The following is a 26,193-nucleotide window of genomic DNA, read 5'->3' on the forward strand; positions in this document are numbered from 1 at the left end:
CCACTGCCTTATATTTGCGAGTCCAGGAGAAATCATTTGGCGATCATCGAATGATTTCTCCTGCTGCAGGACATGCGAGGGGATGTGTTTTCATAACACATCCCCTCGCATGGTTGCAAGGGGGTATGGCGGTGGGGGGGTATTCACCAGGGCGGCCTCTCGGGGACACGTTAAGCTGAGATCTTCGTTTCTTACTGAGTCACCCAGAATGAGGGCCTCTATATTTTGTGTTTTATATTCTGGTATAACACTACTGCACTGGAGTAAGCCACATTGCATATAAACTGCCTCTCAGTATAAAATCTTTATCCAACCCTTATTGGTATCCCAGGTGGCAGCAGCACCAGTAACTTATTTTGTTGTTGACAGGTCAGAGACTTGGAGAGGCAGAATAAGATCCTAAAGACCCAGCTGCATCTGCTGAAGGAGAAAGACAGTTACAAGTCCAACATTGACCAGATCACACTGGCATCCAGCAATCACCTCAAGCAACAAATCGATGGACTGCTGCATGAGAAGGACAAGCTGCAGTCCGAGCTCCACAACATGCAGGCCGTAGTGGAGGAACTAAAGAACCGGTACCTGCAGCTGTATATTATCCGCACTGTGAGGCTGAATCAGGGGTGGACAGTTTCGAGGCAGCAGCTATGTGAAATGATGCAGGAGGCGTCTTAATTTAAAAAAGACGCCACCTTTTGTGAATCCCTGCTGTGTCTGGAGACTACATCGGTTCATCTGTGTGAACATCAGACATCTGAGTAACCTTTACATTACTCAGGATATCTGGTGAAATCACGCTACCGGCCCACTATAGCAACATTCATAGACACAGACATTGACTTTGGCATGCCCAGAAAACAGGGCCTCACTGCCCCAAAACACCAGCAGCATGCCAATCATATACTGTAGGGCTCTACGAGCTACATTGCAGCCCAAGATCTGCACATGTGCAGTGTGGCTTCTGCGTATGCACAGGTCTTAAATCATTGATGTGTAGCATAAACATAAACAAATAGTGTTCAACTCTGAATCAGCCTCTGTCCTAACTAGAAAGATATATGACACATTAAACAATTACATAGACATAAAAGAAGAAATACTGACAGATTTACAGGCGCTCTGAATATGGGGGGAAAAGTGTGATACCTTCAGACAGTGTGCACTATATAAGTGGCTATATGTGTACAACTGTACCATATTGTATGGTCTACCTGCAGGGCTGGTGCTAGGCATCTCGGCGCCCCAGGCACAGATAGTTTTGCATGCGAAGGGGGTATTTACTATCATGCTATGGGGGGGGGAGGGCCTGTCCTCAACCACAGGGGGGGGGGGTGTTGTGGTGGCGGCCATGGTGGTGGTGCCAGCCCTGTCTACCAGTATAAAGTAGACTTTTCTAGCTTTTAGTGAGCGGAGATCCTGTCTCCGAACATGAGGTGGTTTTCTCAAAGATAGAATTCTGATTCAACTCGACACATAGGAGAGAGGAAACCACAGATGGTGTAATATTGTGGTTTCCTCTCTCCTATGTGTAGAGTGGAAAGAACCTTGATTCTCTATAATATGTGCAGCTGCATAACGCAACAGCACACCAAGTATAATTGGATTGCCCCCTTAAATAAAATAATATTCAGTGTGGGATTTTTAGAAATTAATGCAGGGTTGCCGACATTTGGGCTGCCCTCTCTAGGGAGGCGGAGCTCCAAAAAAAACCCCAGTAATTTCAGCAGAATACGCTTACAGCTACTTGTGCCACTTCTCCCGCTGCCGCTGCTCCTGCTCTCCATACTGCAGGCCACTGTGTAATGAGTAGCTGCTGTATGCTGCGTCCAGCGCTACTCACCGAGCCCCACTGTGGCTTTCATTTACATAATAGGTCATGACATCGCACTTGTAGGACCCAGCGCTTCATGACTTGCGCATGCGCAGTCCAACTTTTCAGCTTGCAGGCTGAAAACCCGGGAGGATCCTGGGTATTTTCGTGAGACCGGGAGAATGGGGAAAAAACCGGGAGACTCCCACAAAATCTGGGAGGGTAGGCAACCATGAGTTAATGCAATGCAATGCAATGCACAGAACAGAACCTTCAAATATCTATAGCTGTAGTATTACAGCCAACACAGCAAACTGCCCCGTCCTTTTTAAATTAATCAGTTTGTGGGTAATGAAATACCATCAAGCCAAAAATATTATATGTATCCTAAAATAGTTTTTAATTAAACAAAACATGCATACTATATACAATATCATATAGTTTACATTGTGTCATAGCATGGAAACTTGCACATTAATGCTTGTGAATGTTATGAGATGCATCCACTTTTGTTATGCATTTAGGACAAGATGTACTAAACTTGAAAAGTGATCAAATGGAGATTGATAAACCACCAGCCAATCCGCTCCTGCCTGCCATGTCAAAGGCTGTGTTTGAAAAAGGACAGGTAGGTGCTGATTGGTTGGTGGTTTATCACTCTCCATTTTATCACTTTCCAAGGCTTAGTACATCTTGCCCTTAATGACCCTTTAAAAAGGACAATAACTGTACATTTAGGGATCTCCTCTTAGTATCACTGAAACATTAAATGCACTTTTTATGGGTGAATAAATACCTTGATACAGCCAGCTGACTACTAATGTTTGACAGAACTATTATAATAACAAGTATTATAAACAGGACAGGGCTGAGTTTTGCAGAATGTTTTTAATCCTGTTTTACTGGAAAATAGACCACTAAATGTCCATTATCTGTCTTCTGTATTTGTTCCTGCAGATATGAGGATGAAATTAACAGGCGGAATCAGTTAGAAAATGATTTTGTGCTGACAAAGAAGGTAGAGTACATAACTTAGGTGCATAGTTCTTGGTTGGGTAGAAAACTTTCAAACTACAATGTAGGGATGCTTAGCAAGTATCAATACATAGTTACATAGTAGGTAAGGCTGAAAAAAGACTTGCGTCCATCTAGTTCAACCTGGTATAGATATCCATTGCTGATTTGGTAGGTTCTGGTATTTTACAGGCAAATTATATTTCTTATTTGTACCCATGGATGTTTTTCTCCAGTAAATGTATCTCCAACTTTGCCTTGAACGCATTTAATGAGCCAGCCGTTACCACCTCTCTGGGAAGAGAGTTCCAGAGTTTGACTGTTCTGACCGTAAAGAAATTCTTTCTACTAGCTGAATGAAATCTTTTTTCTTCTAATCTATACTCATGCCCTCGTGTCCTAGATTCCTTTCTAGTAGAAAAGAGGGTGTGTGACAGTTCCTTATATTGGCCCTTGATATACTTGTACATGTTGAGCATGTCCCCCCTTAAACGTCTCTTTTCTAATGTAAATAGTCCCAAATTGCTTAATCTCTCCCCGTAGCTTAAATTCTCCATTCCCCTAATAAGCTTTGTTGCTCGCCTTTGGACTTTTTCTAATTCTATGATGTCCTTTTTATAGTGTGGGGCCCAGAACTGTACTCCGTACTCGAGGTGAGGTCTCACCAATGCTTTATATAGTGGCATAATTACCCTTGAGTCCCTAGTTTCCATTCCCCTCTTAATACATGCCAGAATTTTGTTGGCCTTTTTTGTAGCTACATTACAATGGGCACTACATCCCAGTTTGCTGTCTATTTGGACTCCTAGATCCTTTTCAAGTATGGAATTACCCAGTTCCTCTCCGCTAAGGTTGTAACTTGCACACTGGTTGTGTCTCCCAAGGTGCATAACCTTACATTTATCTACAATGAACCTCATCTTCCATGTTTTTGCCCACTCATCTAGAATTGCAAGATCATTTTGAAGCATGGTGACATCTTCTGATGATTTGATGACTTTGCTAAGTTTTGTATCGTCCGCAAAGATGGATACATTGCTGAGTAACCCTATCCCAATATCGTTAATAAAAATGTTAAACAAAATGGGCCCCAAAACCGATCCCTGGGGCACTCCACTTAGTACTGTATCATATCTGATACGGCACCATTCACAACCACTCTTTGTTCTCTATTACATAGCCAATTCCCTACCCATCTGCAGATATTTTCACCCAATCCTAGGTTCTCCATTTTATTAATCAATCTCTTGTGTGGGACAGTCTCAAATGCTTTGGCGAAATCTAGGAAAATCACATCTACAGCATTTCCATTATCGAGGTTTTTGCTAACCTCTTCATAGAACACTATTAGATTAGTTTGGCATGAACGATTTTTCACGAACCCATGTTGGTTAGTACTGAGTAGACGGTGATGATCTAAATATTCCTGGATACCATCCCTTAAAAATCCTTCAAATAGTTTACCCACAATTGATGTTAAACTAACGGGTCTGTAATTAGCGGGATCTTCCTTTTTTTGAATATTGGCACTACCTCTGCTATTCTCCAATCTTTTGGTACTATACCTGACGATAGTGACTTGCTAAAGATATAATGTAGGGGGGTAGCTAGTTCATCCCTTAATTCCATTAATACCCTCGGATGAATCCCATCTGGCCCTGGTGATTTATTTGTTTTGAGTTTGCTTAGCCTCAGTATTATTTTCTTCAGCGTGAAATCCACAATGAGATCTGGCTTATTTGTTCCGTTTGTGGTAAATGTTCGTTCCACAGTCTGCTCTCCCTTAGTAAATACTGATGAGAAGAACTCATTTAACAGTTTTGCTTTTCTTTTGTCCTCAGTAACACTTTTTCCACTAGTATCAGTTAGTGGGCCTATGTTTTCCTTAATTAAATGTTTACTATTTATGTATTTAAAAAACTTCTTTGGGTTGGTTTTGCTTTCAGTGGCTATGCACTCTTCATATAATATTTTAGCTGCTTTGATTACCCCTTTACAAGTTTTGTTTGATTCTTTGTATTTTGCGAATGCCTCCTCATTCAAGTTATTTTTATAGAATTTAAAGGCTCTGGTTTTATTGTTGATAGCTGACCTTACTTCTTTGTCCAACCATGGTTGCTTTTTTTTGTTGAATTTACCTTTAGTTACTTTAGGAATGTATTCAATAGTTAGTGAATCAAGCTCCTTTTTTAGAGTATCCCACATTTCCTCTGCATTTTTTCCCTCCATAACCATTTCCCACCCAATTCCTGTTAGGGCTTCCCTGAATAATTCAAAGTTCGCTTTTCTGAAGTTTAGTATTTTTGCAGATCCTTTTTGATGTAATTTACTGAAGTTGATTTCCAGTGAAACCATATTGTGATCACTGTTCCCTAATTGTTCAATTACTTTTGTGTTTGAAACTAAGTCTGTGTTATTTGTTACTACTAAGTCCAAGAGCGCCTCATCACGAGTTGGAGTTTCTACAGTTTGTGTAATAAACTGGTCTTTAAGTAAGCTTAAGAACCCATTGCTTCTTGCTGATTTACCTGTTTCGTTTTCCCAATCAATGTTGGGTAAATTAATATCCCCCATAATTAATACCTGACCCTGATTTGATGCTTGTTTGATTTGGTTTAAAAGAAGAGACTCTTCCCTTTCTAGTGGTCTATAGCATACCCCTATTATAAATATGTTTTTTGTTTTTTTATTATTGTCGGTTATCTCTGCCCACACTGTCTCCGAGTTGTCTTCTTCCAGGTCGGTGCTCATATTTTTCTCACATGATGTTAACTTATTATTTACATATAGGCACACACCCCCGCCCCTTCTATTTTCCCTGTCTTTCCTGTAGAGTGTATATCCCTCCATGTTTAATGCCTAGTCATGCGACTCATTACACCATGTTTCTGTAATACCAATGATGTCGTAGTCGTGCCTACTGATCACCGTTTCTAGCTCCCCGATTTTACTCACTAAGCTTCTTGCATTAGCCAGTAAGCATTTTAATTGATGTTTATTTTTAGATATGGCTCTAATATTGTGATTAGTTTCACCCCAGGACCCATTTGAATTCTTTACTAGCTTCCTCTTTCCCCTCTCCCCTTCAATAGACTCTTTACAGGCCTCCCCACCATGCACACTGCCTGCCCTCTTTATAGTTCTGGGAATTCTTCCTCTGTCATTCCCTCCTTCCCGTATACTAAGATCATCTGTACCTAAGAACTGTAATGGGGTAACGTGACTGTTACAACATAACATTTTATTACATGACATTCCTGATGCACCCTGAGAGTTACCCCCGATTATACCCTTGTTATGTCCCAGGACTTTGTCTATGTCTCCGTCCCCCCCCCCCCCATCTCCTTCCCCCATATGATTCCTGATCCCAGTCCGGCTTCTCTCCCTGATGGTCCCATAATGTCTTGCTGCCCCCGTCGCCTAGTTTAAAATCTCCTCCAACCCTCTAACCATCCTTCCCCCCAGCACCGCACCCCCCTCCTCGTTCAGGTGCAAGCCATCACGGCAAAAAAGATGGCGCCTGACGAGAAGTCCGCCCAGTGTTCCAATCAATGGTTTGCCAGAGATGGTTGATGGGTTTTTCATTGATGGTGGGATAAAAGGGATGGCATGGATTTAACACCTCTTGTACAGCCAACCCCCCCTCGTTTGGCAAGTTTCCCGCACGGCTGCGATTGGATGTTTTGCACTCTCTGGTGTCGTAGCATTGTGTGCTCCCAGTAATGTCAGCTGCCCGTCCCCAGCAGCCGTATCTCTGCCGAATTTCCATGGGAACACCCAGTAGTTTCATGGGAACACCCATGAAGTGCTGTGCATTCCCATGGGCACAGCCCATTGCTGCCACCCCATGCCCCCTTCCTGCACTGGTGGGTGTGAACAGGACAGCAAACTAGCAGTTTGTCATGCCCGCTCACACCAAGCGTATGCACATGCGCAGAAATGCGCATGCACAGTAGTAAAACATCCCTCCCCTGTGCAAACGTCCGGGGGGGGGGGGGGTGAATGACCCAGAATAAGGCCCTTAGTTACACCCCTGGCAGCCTGCTAAGCCCTGCTCCCTATCCCACTTGACCCGCTGCTAGGATGCGGTCAGTATCATGGCAGTTAAATTCATGGAGGTCAGGATGCCGCCATTCAGTGTACCGAACATGTGCAGAGAGAGTTAGATATGGGTGTTATTTTGTTTCTGTGCAGGGTAAATACTGGCTGCTTTATTTTTACATTGCAATATACATATTAGTTTGAAGCAAAAAGTGCACCCAGATCTAACTCTCTCTGCACATGTTACATCTGCCCCCCTGCAGTGCACATGGTTTTGTCCATTAGAGAGTGAATTTGCCTTTGCGCGTGAACCAGTATAACCCCCAGTGAGTATTCGGGGTGTGATAGCGGGTGGCTTGGGAAGGGGGGGTGGGTGGTAGGTTTAGGCACTAGTGGGGGACTTAGGGTTAGGCTGCGGGGAATCCATTTCGGGTTCACAGGTCTCAGTGAATTTCACAGCAATTATGCTCCTTAATTCAACAATTGGCCACAATATTCTGTATTCACGTGTCTAAAATAATTCAATGTGTCTAAAAGTTGCAAGAACAAGTGGAAGCCTAAAAGAGCATTAAAAGACAATTTAATATACAGTCATAAAAATAGATCAAAAGCTTGTGTACAAATGGTGGTGGTCATAACACTGCAGGTTCAGCAGCATTAAAAACCACACATAACATGGACAGTGCAGCGGTTTCTTTCACATGACATGAAGAATACACGATGCCACTATCATCTTCGGAGCACGTAGGGTAAAGTCCTGGCGTATTATGAACGCTACCTTTGGTACGAAAGCCTTTGATCTGTTTTTATGACTGCAAATTGTCTTTTAATGCACTACGAGGTTCCCCCTTGTTCTCTAAACTTTTTAGAGATATCTATATTAGCAATTAGAAACATTGTAAAAATGCTTTATTTAGATGCAAAAATAAACAAAGCTCTGAGGGTGTATACATAGCACTGGTTGCTGAATAGACCCACCAACAAGTAACCCTTTAATGTGCAAGGCAAATCGATGAAAAGCCTGGTCCCCTGAGAAACACACATCTTTACCTGCATTCGGCTTGTTCTCCATTTGACTGCTTTGATTGTGTGGGTGAAGGATGCCCATAAAAGATGCCATGGCTGCAACGCCATAACAATCACTGACTGTACCCAGTCTGATTCTCAGGATGATCTCTTTACTGAAGTGTCCCTGTATTTATGTTCTCTAAGGACCTTGATGACACCTACCTCCACAAGGTGGACAATGAATCCAAGCTAGAGAGCCTCACAGATGAGATAGACTATCTGAAACAGCTGTACAAGGAGGTAATGTAATATAATATATACATATCCGCAGTACTACATTGTAATTGCAATTTTTTTTCTGTGTGCAGTGGGTAAAAAATTTACAAGAGTTATTTATCCCAAATGAGAATAACTTAAGAATACATTCATATTTGTACTCCCAAAACAATTTGCATAGGGCTTCGCACACTGAGTTTTTTTGGCCACAAATTCCAGTCTGTATGGGCCTAAAGATCTACTGTTGTCTCTCAGCTGCTGATGAGGGGACTAGCAGTGGCGTAACTAGATACATGTGGGCCCCATAGCAAAAGTTTGTAAGGGCCCCTATTTATCACCTTATGCTGACAAATGTATACAACACATGATAATTTGACAGGCAAAGTGGGCCCCTCTCAGCTCTGGGCCCCATAGCAGCTGAACCCCCTGCACCTATGGTAGTTACACCTTTGGGGAGTAGTAAATCTGATTGGACTGCCACACTGTGCAGTGCCTTCTATGATCTGACTGTCCAGATCTTTCAGACTTGTGTGTGAATGGTCAGTCATGACAGAGACACACCTTCTGCGTGACCAGGCTGATGAGTCTCATTGCCCAGTGTTGGGCACCCTTGGGCTTATTTTCAAAATTAACCATGGCATTTTTGTCTGATTCGAAAGATATATGTACATTTGTTGAAATGCCAGCATATTTGTGTCCCCAGTTATAGTTATATGTTGTCCTCTCTCTAGGAAATTAATGAACTGCAGTCTCAGGTGCACAATGACAAAGTGACCGTAGAACTAGATAATAACCGTGATTTGGAAATGAAGCATGTCATGGATGAGGTGAAGGCACAGTACCAGACTATGGCAGATAAGAGCCGCCAGGAGGCCGAGAGGTGGTACAAGAGCAAGGTACGTGTGACTCTTCCTGATGCCTGTAATCTGATTTGTGTTATCACATGAGGTAGACAGTAAGAGGCCCAGTGATACCAGTGTAAGATTGGAATTATGGGAGAGCATGTGATATTTTCTTATCAATTGAAAAAGGAAATGATTAGGGCTCTTTTAGAAAGACATAAACACAATGGGTGGGATGTGCTAAAGATGAAATGCGGTAAAAAACCCTTTTTTCAGGGTTTTTACTGCATTTCCAAATGAACTAAAGCCCCAACAGTGGGGTTCCATTGTGGAGGGTAACAGTTGCTGTAGCTTAATAGCCTCCCTCCGCAGTGCTGTTTGAGAGATCCGACACAGGTCAGTCCCGGCATGCATCGCGGCCACCAGCATCATTCTGTGGATGCGTAGAGGGACTCCCAAGTCACAGACCTAGAAGTCTTGTTGATGTGGTAATCACACAGAGCAGCACTTTTTAGGAGAGCTGCCCATTGCGTTGGGTTGCAGGATATATCGCAAGTGCTTGGTACATTCCGTCCCAGGTATCAAGGGTTTGCGTATTTTGGGGGAAATTTACTAAAGGAAATTTGTAAAAAATAGGTGTATTTGTATTCAGAAATTCACTTTTTTTTTACATTTACTATCCCGAAAATATGGCAATTTGTATTCGTATTGATAGCACATCAATACGAATAGCCATATTTTCGGCATAGTAAATGTCAAAAATAAGTGTATTTCTGGATACAAATACACCTATTTTTTTTACAAATTTCCTTTGGTAAATTTCCCCCTTTATGTCAACAGTGGTAATATTCATCACATCGACATGGCCATAATGTCAACATAGTCCATGTAAACATTCATTATGTGCCATTGACTGGAGGTGGTGGCAGGACATTGCACTATGTGCCAGATGTACTAAGCTTAAAAATTGTCAAAATGGAGAGTGATAAACCACCAGCCAGTCAGCTCCTACCTGCCATGTCACAGGCTGTATTTGAAAAATGACAAGTAGGCATAGGCGAAGCTAGAATTATGGTAATGGTCGGTCCCAGATTTAGACATAATAGGAAGGGGACCTTTAGCATCATGGGAAGGAGGCGTGGCATCACAAAAATTCCCATTACACATTTTAGCAAACTCCGTAATACCCATTACACATAAAGCCACACGCCGTAATGCCAATTACACATAAAGCCACACGCCGTAATGCCAATTACACATAAGGCCAGACACCATAATGCCCATTACACATTGTGCCACACATCATGATGCCCATTACATACTATATAACAAACCGTAATGCCCATTACATATTTGCCACATAAGTGCTGCTTACCTACGTGCTCATTGCTAGGGGGTTCTTGCTTGATGGCACCATACTACCCATTACACATGATGCCGCACACCATAGTACCCATTACACATGATGCCGCACACCATAGTACCCATTACACATGATGCCGCGCACCATAGTACCCATTACACATGATGCCGCGCACCATAGTACCCATTACACATGATGCCGCACACCATAGTACCCATTACACATGATGCTGCACACATAATGTCCCTTACACATGATGCTGCACACATAATGCCCCTTACACATGATGCTGCACACATAATGCCCCTTACACATGATGCTGCACACTGTAATGCCCCTTACACATTAAGCCACACATTATGCGTAATACCCCCACATACCGCCACTTGTAGCATCCCTTAAGCAATGCCCCCAAAAGTGCCACTTACTGTAAATTTTTATATGAGCCTTCGCTGCTGCTGCAGGGAGAGATGGAGAGCGGTGCAGCTGCTTCTATGGGGTGAGGTGCAGAGCGCAGCGCAGAGCACGCTCCCACTCCCCTCCTGGTGTCCCCTCTATCTGAGTGGACATTTGAAATATTGTGCGCGCTGTTGTTCCAGCTTTGCCTGGCAGTATCTCCGGTTCCCAGGGGGCTAGAGACACGGGACTGGGCTCGTTGGAAAGCCCCATCCCTCAGCTACAAAACCCCCTAGATTCGCCTATGCAAGTAGGATCTGATTGGCTGGTGGTTTATCACTCTCCATTTTATCACTTTTCAAGCTTAGTACATCTAGTACATCTAGGGCGAGATGTACTAAAGGGATAATGCGGTAAAACCCCCGTTTTACCGCATTTTCCTATGTACTATTACCCGACCGCCACGTCACCACAGTGTAGGGTATTGCCACCTTTGAGTGGCGATACCCTATAGAAGCCTATGGGCTTCTTTTCGCCGCCCGACGCCTCCGCCGAAAAACCCGACGACCCCCCTCTCCCCCTCCCTCTCTTACCTGGTCTAGGTCCTCCTGGACCCGGAAGGTAACACCTTCCTCCCTCTAGCGAAGCAGCCGGACGTCCTTCCGGCTGCAGGGGGGAGGAGGAGGCGCCGGGGACAGCTTGCTTAGCTGTCCCCGGCGTGCGGGATGCAGGAGGGGGCAGAGAGGTGACGGAGACCCCCCGCACACCACAGTACAGGTATCGCAGGGGGCCTTCGTCACCGCATCGCGATGCCAGCCGCATATGTTAGTACATATGCGGCGGCATCGCGGCAGGGGGGGCGCGAAGGGTGGCGATGTATATTAATACATCCCGCCCCTAGTCCTTAGTGTCATTAGTGTCATTAGGGGCCAATATAATGTAATTTGCCTTGAAATGTATCATAGTTGTAGAACTAACAGAGCAGGGTGTGGTTGAACAGTAGGTTCTTCCGGGGGTACGGGGCCTGCCTGTCAATTTCTGGTAGAGTAGGCAAGTATGTCAGCAGCCTCCCAGATCAGCACAAAGCAGCATGTGCTCAAGGGGAGAGAGGCTGCAAGGGCAGTGGGGCGAGGACCGGGGTTGTTTTTGCACTAAGTAACATTTGTGAGACAACTGGGGGGTGGGTATGTAGCAGGGAGACCCAAAGCTGGGAACACCCTAAAAACACACTTCCCGGCGCTAGGCAATATAGAGAGAATTCTAATGTATTTTATAAAACTAGGTTAATACAGCTGCAGCATATACTCCTGTGAGTCTGTCACGACTCACACAAATAGAAGAATAGAAAGGGGGGGATTTTGGAGTAAATTGCGCTGCTGTTTTTAAACAGATAAATAAAACAATAGACACACTATTGGGTGGTACAAGATGAATGAAGGATGGACACACTGTTTAAATTTAAATTTTTTTATATGAAAAATAGAAAAAAGATATATATAAAAAAATAGCATGACATTTACAAACATAAATTTAATAAAACAATTTCATAATTGGATGTAGTTATATATATAAACAATACACCAATTTGTGATATCCGATTGAATAGAAATTATCAAGGATCGTTGGCAGCAGACACTTAGTAGTTCACTGGGCTATAATAAATTTATGAAATATTCACTTTTTGTAAATAAGAGAGTCCAGGACTGAAAGTCTTAATTATGGACAATAGCAGCAGTGATAATAAGAACAAAGGTATTTCACATATGCTCACCCTTGGATATAGAGGATTAAACTTGGAATTTCTCCAGCGCTCAGTTGTCAAGTTGCGTTATGGCACTGATGTCTTTGCTGATAAAAAAGCTTTAGATGCTCCTCTCGGCTTATGCCGGTGTAGCCAGCCAGTGGTTAGGTATAGATTGTACCTTCGCTTGCCACGGCGGAGAAGGAGATATTGTGTGGTGTGGATATTTAAGTTTCTCTGGTGCAGAGTAAACGTCCTCGGTGGAACAGCTGATGGCCGGCAGCGTGTGGGGGATCCGCTGCACTTCAGCTGGGGGATGAGGCTGAGAAGCGATGGTATGGCAACAGGTAACTACCTGTGTCAATAACGAAGCGGCTTGTCAGCGCCGCGTACCTGCGGCTGGGGATGAAGCCGGCGTATAGCTGCAGATAGCCTGTGGCGTGTGCAGGCTGTGCGGGTGTTGTTGTAGCAGCTGGCACGGTCCAGAGGTGAGCGGGGACGCCGCACTGATGCCGGCCAGGTGATAGAGGTGCACGGCAGTGGCGGGCTCCAGAGGGATGTTCAAATCAACGTGTAGCGGTAATGGAGCGGCAGCGTGTAGAGAGCTGCGCTTCTGTTGTAGAATGACAAGTGTCTGCTTGCGTGGATCAGGTAAGTATGACGTCAACGCGTTTCGTCCCCTTCAGTCAAGTGGGAACTTTTTCAAGACGGATGGTGTGTCAGTCTATGGAAGCTTTATTTAAAGTGAGGTGATTGGCTTTAATTGACTAATTGCAATCACTCACAACAGGTGATATTTCACCTCATCGGATATCTGTTTGTACATAGTAACTGTTGCGACCATGCTTAAATAGCATGGCCATTTGTAACATAAAAGCAATAAACAGTGTGTCCTTTAACTTAAATTCATTAATCCAATATAGTGCGGCATTATACCTATCATAATAAAAATATTTACATATATATGGATAGAAAAGTCTAATTTCTTGTCACAAGGAAAAGATGTAGACCCAAAATATGTAGGATAGACTTATACTCAATAAATTTGTTTAATCAAAAGATCATTGGGTAGGCAACGATGGATGCTCACAATATTATGATTATATATTCTTATACATAGTTTGTATAGGGAGAATTATTATTATATCATCTATGGAGAAGAAATTTATACATAGATAATCTAGATGGAGGAGAGATCATTATATATATGGGTATGTTTTTCAAAAGAACAATTTTGAATAGATATATAGAAAATTTATATAACAGAAGAAAAAATAATAAAAATAAATATAAAAATTAAAAATTAAAATAAAATGAAAAAATAAAATATGAATAAAAATAGTTGGAGAGTGCGGCATTAATTCTATAATGGGTGTATATTTGCACTGAGAGGTAGTATTAGAGAAAGGAATTTTATATAGTTCTCAAATCTATTCAGGAGAGGAGAAGTCATCTAATTACTTCATATATACATCATTTTATTTAAAGTAATATTTTTAAATATAAACATTCTGATTTGATATGACTATAAATTGGGGAACAACCAAAAGTAATTTTTTATATAGATTCACAGAAATACATATACTTCTTATTTAGGTTTTCTTATTGTACAGTTTAGATTACATTTTTAGATTATATTAGTATATCGATTGAGGTTTTTACAGCTAACTATGTAAAACCGGTGGGGACAAATAATTATCTCCATTTTCAAAGCGGTCATTACAAACCTTGGATAAACAATATCCCCAAGAATCAATTGTTACGAATCCGCCGTAATTGTGCACTAGATTCGGAATATAATGCACAAGCAGAAGTAATGATTAATAACTTTAGGAGAAGAGGTTACCCTGAAGCTATTCTCCAAGAAGCACTTAAACAGGTTAACACAATAAAAAGAGCAAGTCTTCTAGCCCCTAAACAAAATAAGAACGATTTCATTACAACTAACACTATCACGTTTGTCTCAAAATTTAACAACAAGTCCCAGCAAATAAAGAAAATAATATTGGAAAATTTCAAATTATTGTCATATGACAAAATTTTACAAGAAACTCAAATTACCCCCAAAATTACCTTTAGAAGGAATAAGAATTTAAAGGATTTCATTTCTCCTAGCATGTTACCCTCATCAAAACCCAATCTGTCATCTACCTGGATTCCCCCCAAACCTACTGGTAATTTTAAATGTAATAGAAATATCTGTATTACTTGCAAATATATGTCTAACAAGAAAAAAGAAATTATATCGACTCATAATAAACAAGTATTTCCCATTAAACAATTTTTGAACTGTGAAACCACATATTGCGTCTACATGCTGGAGTGCTCGTGTAAACTCCAGTACGTAGGACGCACCACTAGGAGTTTAAAAAGTCGCTTCAGAGAACACAGAAATAACATCCTCAAGAAAATGCAAAATCACAGTGTCCCACGTCACTTTCTAGCAAAACATGAAGGTGACCCAAGTGGCATGTCTGTCACCGGAGTAGAACAAATCATCATGACAAAAAGAGGAGGTGACAGATATAGAAAATTATGCCTTGCAGAATCAGCTTGGATTTTTAAACTCGACACCTTAAATCCACAGGGACTTAATGAGGCTCTTGATTTTACTTGTCTAGATTAATCATAATAGTTTCCTTTTATAATTACCCACGACATCTGTCTCTCATGGGACGGAGTGACAGGGATCTACCTGACATGCTCCCTTTGGGGTGACATGCCGGGTGTGCTGGACCCCACTTACTCCACCCCCTGAGAGACCATTAGTCATTTCTGTAAAAACCTCAATCGATATACTAATATAATCTAAAAATGTAATCTAAACTGTACAATAAGAAAACCTAAATAAGAAGTATATGTATTTCTGTGAATCTATATAAAAAATTACTTTTGGTTGTTCCCCAATTTATAGTCATATCAAATCAGAATGTTTATATTTAAAAATATTACTTTAAATAAAATGATGTATATATGAAGTAATTAGATGACTTCTCCTCTCCTGAATAGATTTGAGAACTATATAAAATTCCTTTCTCTAATACTACCTCTCAGTGCAAATATACACCCATTATAGAATTAATGCCGCACTCTCCAACTATTTTTATTCATATTTTATTTTTTCATTTTATTTTAATTTTTAATTTTTATATTTATTTTTATTATTTTTTCTTCTGTTATATAAATTTTCTATATATCTATTCAAAATTGTTCTTTTGAAAAACATACCCATATATATATAATGATCTCTCCTCCATCTAGATTATCTATGTATAAATTTCTTCTCCATAGATGATATAATAATAATTCTCCCTATACAAACTATGTATAAGAATATATAATCATAATATTGTGAGCATCCATCGTTGCCTACCCAATGATCTTTTGATTAAACAAATTTATTGAGTATAAGTCTATCCTACATATTTTGGGTCTACATCTTTTCCTTGTGACAAGAAATTAGACTTTTCTATCCATATATATGTAAATATTTTTATTATGATAGGTATAATGCCGCACTATATTGGATTAATGAATTTAAGTTAAAGGACACACTGTTTATTGCTTTTATGTTACAAATGGCCATGCTATTTAAGCATGGTCGCAACAGTTACTATGTACAAACAGATATCCGATGAGGTGAAATATCACCTGTTGTGAGTGATTGCAATTAGTCAATTAAAGCCAATCACCTCCCTTTAAATAAAGCTTCCATAGACTGACACACCATCCGTCTTGAAAAAGTTCCCACTTGACTGAAGGGGACGAAACGCGTTGACGTCATACTTACCTGATCCACGCAAGCAGACACTTGTCATTCTACAACAGAAGCGCAGCTCTCTACACGCTGCCGCTCCATTACCGCTACACGTTGATTTGAACATCCCTCTGGAGCCCGCCACTGCCGTGCACCTCTATCACCTGGCCGGCATCAGTGCGGCGTCCCCGCTCACCTCTGGACCGTGCCAGCTGCTACAACAACACCCGCACAGCCTGCACACGCCACAGGCTATCTGCAGCTATACGCCGGCTTCATCCCCAGCCGCAGGTACGCGGCGCTGACAAGCCGCTTCGTTATTAACACAGGTAGTTACCTGTTGCCATACCATCGCTTCTCAGCCTCATCCCCCAGCTGAAGTGCAGCGGATCCCCCACACGCTGCCGGCCATCAGCTGTTCCACCGAGGACGTTTACTCTGCACCAGAGAAACTTGGATATCCACACCACACAATATCTCCTTCTCCGCCGTGGCAAGCGAAGGTACAATCTATACCTAACCACTGGCTGGCTACACCGGCATAAGCCGAGAGGAGCATCTAAAGCTTTTTTATCAGCAAAGACATCAGTGCCATAACGCAACTTGACAACTGAGCGCTGGAGAAATTCCAAGTTTAATCCTCTATATCCAAGGGTGAGCATATGTGAAATACCTTTGTTCTTATTATCACTGCTGCAATTGTCCATAATTAAGACTTTCAGTCCTGGACTCTCTTATTTACAAAAAGTGAATATTTCATAAATTTATTATAGCCCAGTGAACTACTAAGTGTCTGCTGCCAACGATCCTTGATAATTTCTATTCAATCGGATATCACAAATTGGTGTATTGTTTATATATATAACTACATCCAATTATGAAATTGTTTTATTAAATTTATGTTTGTAAATGTCATGCTATTTTTTATATATATCTTTTTTCTATTTTTCATATAAAATAATTTAAATTTAAACAGTGTGTCCATCCTTCATTCATCTTGTACCACCCAATAGTGTGTCTATTGTTTTATTTATCTGTTTAAAAACAGCAGCGCAATTTACTCCAAAATCCCCCCCTTTCTAAGTAACATTTGTGTCACAGAAATGTACAAATATTGGTGCTTTTACTGTATTAGCTCATCTTTACAACTTCTTGCTTGCAGATTGATGATATGGTTAATCAGGCAAAACGCACCAATGATGAGTTAAAGGCCATGAAGGGGGAGTTGGCTGATCTACACCGGATGATACAACGCGTCAACAGTGACAATGAGGCACTAAAAAATCAGGTACTGCAGTGTTTCCCAAACTTTTTTGAATCACGGCACCCTAGAGCATCAAAATGTTTTCAAGGCACCCCTAGGGCGAATGTTTCTTATTGAGAAATTTAGAAAAAATATATTAAATTAAGTACATTGTGTTTATATGTCACAGTTATCTGGTGAGGGACAGGATTTGCTTCTGTTTGTGCACATATATTATGATTGGCAGCCACCAGCACTGGTTTTCAAGTCACAATTAGTTTTAAGCCAAAATCACCCTGTATATTAAACCCGCAAAATAATGGATTGGGATCATCAGTAGAAAGTATGTATAATTAGAAACCAAAGATCATAGACCCCCAACTAGATATGGGCATTATAAAGTCACAATTGTACATCATAACATTTCTGAAGTGATACAGTACCAGAAATGTGTCAGCAACAAATATCAGTCAGTCAGTTGCACTTGCAGACAACCAAAATAGCAATGTCCAGCTATATTTCATTTGACAAAGACAATAAAGAATTATGTTATAATGACTCCTCAGAGGGCCAACCTGGAGAGCGGCATCACCCACGCTGAGGAGAATGGCGAGCAGGTTCTCCAGAATGGTAAGACTCATGCACAAGACCTGGAAGAAGCTCTAAAGAAGGCAAAGCAGGACATGGCCAGCAAGGTGCGAGAATACCAGGACCTCATGAACACCAAGTTGGCGCTGGACATTGAGATCGCCACTTACCGGAAACTGCTGGAAGGAGAGGAAAACAGGTGAGAAAACAGCAGGAGAAATGAGGATTGCATACTTACATAGGGCAAGTCTCCTTCTCTGGCATTACTGATATTTTGTTAGACATCATATAGTAGAATTGTTAAAATGCTAGGAAATGTCCATCTGCCGGCTCTATGTAGGTGATAGGCTTAGTATTCTCTATATAATAATCACATTGCTTTTCTTTTAGGTTGAACAATCACGCTCCAAGCCCCAAGCTCAGTGCTATAGACAAGTTGTGTGAGTATAAAACCTTTTGTACAGATTTAGTTAATTCGTCCCATGTGGTTCATTTTAAGATATATTATATAAAAGTGGAACTCACTTATATAAGTAGTTGGACATAATACAGGACCTTGTTACCTACAACACATAAAGTCAAAGCTCATTCAATAAAGCTGTGGACAAACTGTCTTTGGACAAGATACAAGCATTCTGCCCACACTAAAGGGGTGTACACATGGGGTGATTCTGCTAAGTGACTTTGACTAAATCATCGGTCAAAGTGAAGTAGAAGGTTTGTCTGAATCGCCCCAATGGGCGATAGTGATGTGCGGCCCCTCAACATGCTATCGCCCGGCCAAATAGTGCAGACAAGAATTTTTTTTGCTACACAGTGTATTTGGCCCTGCGGTTCCCGGGGCTGGCAGGATGTAGTTAGCCATCTCTCTGATGGCTTAACTACATCTTGATGCACACACGGGGCTCAGCCGAAGTCACTGGGACTGAGTCCCATGTGTACACGGCTTAAGGGAGAGATGTACCCCTCAATCAGCTTCTAACTACCATTTTACGGAGTGTGTTTGAAAAATGACAGTTGAGAAATAATTGGTTGGTTATTCAGACCTGATCACACGGCTGCAAATTCCCAGGTGATAATCGAATGACTGTGCACGCATAGGGTTCATAGTTTGCATGCAAGAGGCCGTCGTTGGCTGTACGCAAGTTGATTGACAGAAAGCCGGCGTTTCAGAGTGGTAATCTGACGTTTTCTGTGAGTGTCAAGAAAAACCCAGGTGTACTAAGGGCTGTGCAAATTAGCAGCCCATCCTTATTTACAAATAGATCTTTTTTCCTGCCTCCTTAGTTTATCTAACCCTAATTTTGCTGGGTTCACAAATATATTTGTTTTATGTTTGTTCTTCTTATTAACCCCGCTGGGTAGATATGTGTTCATATGCTTAGTTAGGATCAGCACTTAGACACGTATCTCTGTTCTGCAGCCAAACCATCTAAGTGACCTCAGGCTGACTTTGTGCTCTATGTATTTATGGGCCTTATAGTTTTCAGCATCCGGGTTCCATTAACATGAGTGCAATTTATTTGTCTTTTTATATGTGTAAATTGGTGTCTTTCTGTTTGAATAAAAAGGGTGAGGTTCTGTAGCTGGATTTATAGAGATGTTTAGACTGATATTCACAGAGAAGTGTTGAGATATCACTGACATACTAGCAAGGGGCATAACTACCATAGGTGCAGGGGGTGCAGCAGCTATGGGACCCAGAGCTGAAGGGGGCCATCTTTTGCTAAATAGGGGGCCCTTACAAACTTTTGCTATGGGGCCCACGATTATCTAGGTACGCCTCTGCATACTAGTCCACAGTCTGTTATACAGATTACCTGGCATCAAGGGTTAAAGTGAGGGGGAAGGGGTGGAACTGAGTTCCACCACCTCTAATGGTGAGGTGGAACATTCTAACCTCCACTTTGGCCCTGAACAGTAATTCTCACAGAAAAGCATTCTAGTTTGCAGGGGGATGCCAAAAACCCTACCACTTGCCCTGTCTCTGCCTAATGGGGGGAGGGGGGTAATTAGGTGGCATAGAGAAATGAGTTCTCCCACCTCTGCATGACCACTTTTAGCCCTGCCTGGCATATATGGCATGACTCCGAGTCAGACCCTGCACTTTATGAGCTGTATTCAATGCCCGGACAGTGAGCTATCAGCACAGAGAAGTGCCAATAGCTCACCGTCAGGGTATTCAACAAATCTGGTTCACTCACTGTTTGCCTCCTCGCCTGTTCCCTGAGGCAAGGTGGAAACGGTGAGTGTGGCTATTAAAATGGCGATGCTCACCACAAAATGTGGTGGACTTGCTGCATTTGCGGTGAACCTCGCCATTTAAGGGAATCCTCGCCAGCCTCTCATGGCGAGGATTTGTCCCTCACATTGAACATAGCGAGAAGGTGTGACGGAGAAGATGGCTTTTTTGGGGGAGAAAAAGCCATCCACGCCGTACAAACCCCCAAACCGGCGATAGTGAATACCACTCTATATGTTTGGCAAATAGCGAGTTTAAGCATACGGCCATGGCACAGCAGGGAATTTATAAGTATCTCCAGTTGATTCTGTGTTGGAATGATCTTGCCTGGCTCTGTTTGGGTGAAAAGGACATTTCTGGGTGGCAATGCTGCAGTCGCGCACAAGTGTGTCTCACTTTAAGCCCTACCGATTCCTCCTTTAGCCCTATATATACTCACATCAGTCACTTTGTGAGCAACACAGAATCGGGCCCATAGTGTTTTCCAGATTAGATTTCCTGTTATTTGGAACACAATGCCTGAAATATAAACACACCAAGGGCCAAGACCCCCCTACCACCCCTTACAATCAGAGACTACTAACATAGTATGACAAAATGGAAACGACTTTTCTCCTATCTATAAATAATGTAAAAAAAAGTTGCTGTAAAACTTATTGATTTTTAGTATATAAAGAAAACAAAATTTTCAGTATATAAAGAAAACAACATTTTCAAATCCTTAAACTTTATTTACCACCAAAGATGAGTTTTCCGAGTTACAACACCGTTTGTCAGGTCCTGGATGAAACATTTGTGTCAGTATAATAATAAAAAAAAGGAGGATGGTCGTAAGAACGACCTATTAGGTGCTTGTGATGGGATGTATTGTGGAGCGGCTACTAGGGAAGGGGGTGTGAATCTCTTCAGAAAAAAGGTACAGAAAAAATAGTAGTGCTAAACAAGATAAAATTTAATAAGAATTTAATATATCATAAATATAGTAATAAAGCACAATATAATAAACAATAAAGCACTGGCACCTGGTGAGCTACCTATTAACATGGGTCCATTCCTAGTAACACCGCCAATAATTTTGGAGATATCCGGATACAGTTCAAGACCTGTTGAAGCTGAAGGTGAGCTGTATATTTACCGCAGGGAAATGTCCAGTTGAAGATTTTTAATCCTTTTCAAGGAAAGCAATAACTGCAGATGTCTTCAGATGGAAAATGGTGGAGTTCCCAAGATGTTTTTGCGGGTACTTTTTGTAGATAATGAGCTCCGGTAACAGCTGGTCTGGAACCAAATGGTAGTGGGGGTAGCAAGAAGGTCGCCAAAGTGCCTTACGACTGACGCGGTTCGCTGTAACAAGGTACAGCTTTATCAAAGCTTGTCTGCAGTTATTGCTTTCCTTGAAAAGGATTAAAAATCTTCAACTGGACATTTCCCTGCGGTAAATATACAGCTCACCTTGAGCTTCAACAGGTCTTGAACTGTATCCGGATATCTCCAAAATTATTGGCGGTGTTACTAGGAATGGACCCATGTTAATAGGTAGCTCAACAGGTGCCAGTGCTTTATTGTTTATTATATTGTGCTTTATTACTATTTTTATGATATATTCAATTCTTATTAAATTTTATCTTGTTTAGCGCTACTATTTTTTCTGTATCAGTATAATAATACATGTGAATTCCTCCCTAGGAACCCTATAGTATTTTACTTACTCCTTAATTATTTGTATCTCCAATGCACTCTACTACTGCTGCCGCACGCCTGACAGTACGTTTGCACAAGTAAAGGAGCTGTTGGTCTGTCAGGTAGTGGGTCCTAGCAGGGATCTTCCCTGCCTAACAAGTCTGACCATGGACCTTGTGTCTGATCTGGTCCACTCAGTCAGCTGCATGCTGTTCCCAGGGTCGTCTTAACAGTAGTGAGGGCCAGGGCCGCCAAGAGGCAGGGGGGGCGGGTACATTTTACCTGGGCCCGGGCCTGTCAGGGGGGCCCGGGCCAGGGGATAGTCACACTTACAATTTTTTTTAATGGCAGCGGTGTAGCAGCAGCGTGGGCGGGAGAAGGGTTGGTGGCGGCTGGCCAGTGAGAGCGGATCAGCAGCGGCAGCCTGTGTCACTTTCACTCACTGTGTGCTGCAGTCTGCAGACAGTGACAGAGGCCCCATCCACTGCTGCGGAGCGTCTGCAGAGAAACTCTGTGTGTCTGCAGACTGCAGCTGCTTTCACAACACTTGAAGTGAGAGCGAGGGGAAGGTCAAAGGTCAGGTGCACGCGCGGCATGTGTCAGGGTGGCTGGAGCCGGAGGAGATCCTGAATCTACTGTCTGACTCGAGTCCTGCCCTGTAAGTGCATTTTTGTTCTGCCCTGCCTTTCTTAATACTAAATTGTTCTCCATATAAATGTATATATGTGCCTTCATCATTGGATCATCAATATATAGATATATATCTATAGATATATAGATATACAGTATATATATATATATCTATCTCAAATTATATATATATATATATATATCTATAGATATATATCTATAGATATATATCTATATATTGATAATCCAATGAAGAAAGCACACTAGCAATTATGCAGAAATGACTGTATTAGCACCTAGCACTTGCAGGGTCTCCCCCGTCCTCAGGGCGATACAGCATAAATACTGTATACACTCAAAAAGACATTACATTTCCCATATAAATACCCCCACTGTAGTCTCCACTGGGCACCTGGGTCCATCATACTAAAAGTGCTTGGCACCATACTTCCCGTATCGCGCACAGTAGGAAGTCAGGGCACACTCGCATTCATTCCACTGCTCCCCCTCCGCATTCCACAGGCTGGCAGTACCCAGCTCATGACAGGCGGATCCACGGCACCCAGCTGTAACAGAAGAGGCGATTTTAAACCCCAGTGAATGAGTGCCTTGGATCCACTTTTATGATGTAGCTTGGTACTGCCGGTCTGTGGAACGCGGAGGGTGATCAGTGGAACTCGGGTGAGTGTGTCCTTACTTCCTATTGGAAGTACGGTGCAAAGCACTTCCGGTAGGTCGGACCCGGGAGCCTGGCGGGGATGGAGAGATGGGACTACAGTGGGGGTATTTATAGGGGTAAGTGAATATCTTTTTGTGTGTATATTTATTCTGTATCGCCCTGAGGACAAGAGAGACCCTGAAAGGCGCTGGCTAGGCGCTAATACAGTAATTTCTGCATAATTCCTTGTGTGCCAGTGCCTCCTTCATTGGATTACCTGTATAGACTTCTGGAGTACACCAGTTCCACTACCTTGGAAAGGTGGAGTGCCGACATAATAGTGGACTCACTCAGGACAAAATATGCGCTGACACTTGGAGACTACGAGAATACGTCTCCAAGTGTCAGCACATATTTTGTCCTGAGTGCAAACAGCGTCCTACAGCGTATGCAAATTGTTTTAGTGAGGGCACCGGAATCGCTGTTAATTTTGTTGGGAGTGCCAGGCCACCCACACACTAATATATATATATATATATATATATATATATATATATATATATATATAGACTTTTGTTTCAGTCCGGCACTCTCCCCTATTAGATGCAACTTACGTGGGTGCCTTCCGGATACATGTATAGAGATCGGTTTCAAACAGGCAGCGGCACTCCACGGTTTGGTGTAGTCAAAAAGTCTTTTTGACTACACCAAACCGTGGAGTGCCGCTGCCTGTTTGAAACCGATATATATATATATATATATATATATATATATATATCCAGTATATGATATAAAGCAAAGGCAAAGGCGTTTTGTAGGCTGCACAAAAATCTACAGTAAAAAGGATCTGTATGTATATATGCTGTATATACAAATATAAAATATTTTCATCCAAAGACAGCAGCAATAAGGGACATTTTTAAAGAAGTCTGACCGAGTGCTGCCATCTTTGGAGGATTTTATATATATAGGGGTATATGAAGGGGGGTGTTTGTGTCTATCTGTGCTGTAGGATTTTTTCTGATGAAGGGACTGAGGTCCTGAAAACGTTCAAAGTTTCCTTAATACAGACGTTTTTTGCATTTACCAAGTCTCCAGAGTGCTTTTTCCATTGGATGGTTATATATATATATATATATATATATATATATATATATATATATATATATATATATATATATATGTGTGTTCTCTAAAGCACCTTGATAAAGGAGCCTTGTGGCTTTGAAACTGTTGGTGGCCTGCTGTGTCTTCATTCTGAGTGCCGCCGCATCCCCTTAAGCCAGTGGTAGCCAACCACGGTCCTCAAGAGCTACCAACAGTGCCCATTTTCCAGACAACCTAGCTGCTGCAAAGGTGCACTCATTACTAGCTGAAACATTTGAAAAGATCCACAGGTGGAGGTAAGTAAGTACTTCACTTGTGATTCTGTGAGGAGAGCTGGAAAACATTAACTGTTGGTAGCTCTCGAGGACTGGAGTTGGCTACCCCAGCCTTAAGCTATATATATATATATATATATATATATATATATATATATATATATATATATATATATATAAAATACTTATGACCCAGCTGCTGGGAGGCATGCATGCCACACTTCTGTGAGTGGGTTCTTCTCATGTGCTATACACGCCCTTAACATGCCGTGGTCACAACCCCCCCCCCCCCCCATGGGGGCCCCTGGAAGTTGATGTACCGGGGCCCAGGATTTCTTTTGGCAGCCCTGGTGAGGGCCCCCGGGCAAACTAATTTACTGGACCAGTGTGGTGTAACTATAAATTTTGCTCCCCCCGGGCAAACTAATTTACTGGACCCCCCATGGCATCAGGGAAATTAAATTAATTATATACCCCCAGGTCTCCCCTGATGCCATTGCAGACGCAGCCCTGCCCTGATGCAATTCTCCCCCCTGATGCCATACCCGACAAAGCTCTGCCCCTCATGCAGCTCTCCTCCTGATGCCATATCCAACGCAGCTCTCACTCTGATCTTACTCTTCCCCTCCCCAGACATTTATATCAACTAATGCAGCTCTCCCCCCACGTGTGGCTGCCCCCCTTCCCCCACCTCAAGCAGCACATTCCAACCTGCTTCTCTATTGCGCTCCTTATGCTGTCATCAGAACTTCTTCACACACTCAGCTATGTGGCCAGGGCCATCCAAGCTCTCCTCACGGCGGTTCAGTGCGCCGCAGTCAGGCACAAGCAGCTGCAGACAGAACAAATTAACCCCTGGCGCCCGCAGACCCCGGTGGCTGGAACATGGGAGGTCCTACTGGCCACCGTAGTGAGCAGTCATCGTGGTCCTACAGCCTTCTGGGCCGCCCGAACACCCACCGTCTTTACCATTGGGGTGGGCCCCTAGATCTGTGCCCAATGGGTAAGACGGCCCTGGCTGTTCCACCCCCACAGTCCCTAGCATTTACCTCCATATTATACACTGGGCCTTATTTTGGTTCACTCTTGGAGACAAATTCCTTCTCAAATGGACAAAGCCATGTGCAATGCAGGGGGGGGGGGGGGGGGTAGATGTAACATGTGCAGAGAGAATTAGATTTGGGTGAGTTATTTTGTTTCTGTGCAGGAAAATACTGACTGCTTTATTTCTACACTGCAATATGGATCTCACTTTGAAGAAAAACCCCACCCAAATCTAATTCTATCTGCACATATTTTATCTTTGGGAGAGATGGATTGTGTATATTAACTTTAAATCACTGAGTATATTAGATTTAATAGTTTAATAATGTCTGGGTGCTGTTTATAGCTCCACCTAACTGAGACAACTATTTTATAAAGTTTTCTTGTTTTTAAATAAAAACAAATTAAACATCCTTAAAAGACACATAGAAAGTTTTTGCCACATAGGGGTATTTATGCCAATGGTTAACCCCAAATT

General features: G+C 42.2%; 1 protein-coding gene across 1 annotated transcript in view; it reads left to right on the forward strand.

The window, feature by feature from the left end:
• The window catches only part of LOC146021230 (keratin, type II cytoskeletal 8-like), a 42,120-nt gene extending 16,461 nt beyond the window's left edge, over window positions 1-25,659 (forward strand). The window contains exons 2-10 of the mRNA XM_083155025.1: window positions 370-578; window positions 2,768-2,828; window positions 8,078-8,173; window positions 8,881-9,045; window positions 17,411-17,536; window positions 18,058-18,278; window positions 18,470-18,519; window positions 23,547-23,735; window positions 25,418-25,659. Of these exons, the coding sequence (XP_083011151.1) occupies window positions 370-578; window positions 2,768-2,828; window positions 8,078-8,173; window positions 8,881-9,045; window positions 17,411-17,536; window positions 18,058-18,278; window positions 18,470-18,519; window positions 23,547-23,735; window positions 25,418-25,659 (1,359 nt within the window). The remainder of the gene's footprint in view (window positions 1-369; window positions 579-2,767; window positions 2,829-8,077; window positions 8,174-8,880; window positions 9,046-17,410; window positions 17,537-18,057; window positions 18,279-18,469; window positions 18,520-23,546; window positions 23,736-25,417) is intronic.
• Window positions 25,660-26,193: the final 534 nt, after the last annotated feature.

This window comes from Crinia signifera, chromosome 7, assembly GCF_055691185.1.
Source record: "Crinia signifera chromosome 7, ASM5569118v1, whole genome shotgun sequence".
In the NCBI taxonomy this organism is placed as follows: domain Eukaryota; kingdom Metazoa; phylum Chordata; class Amphibia; order Anura; family Myobatrachidae; genus Crinia; species Crinia signifera.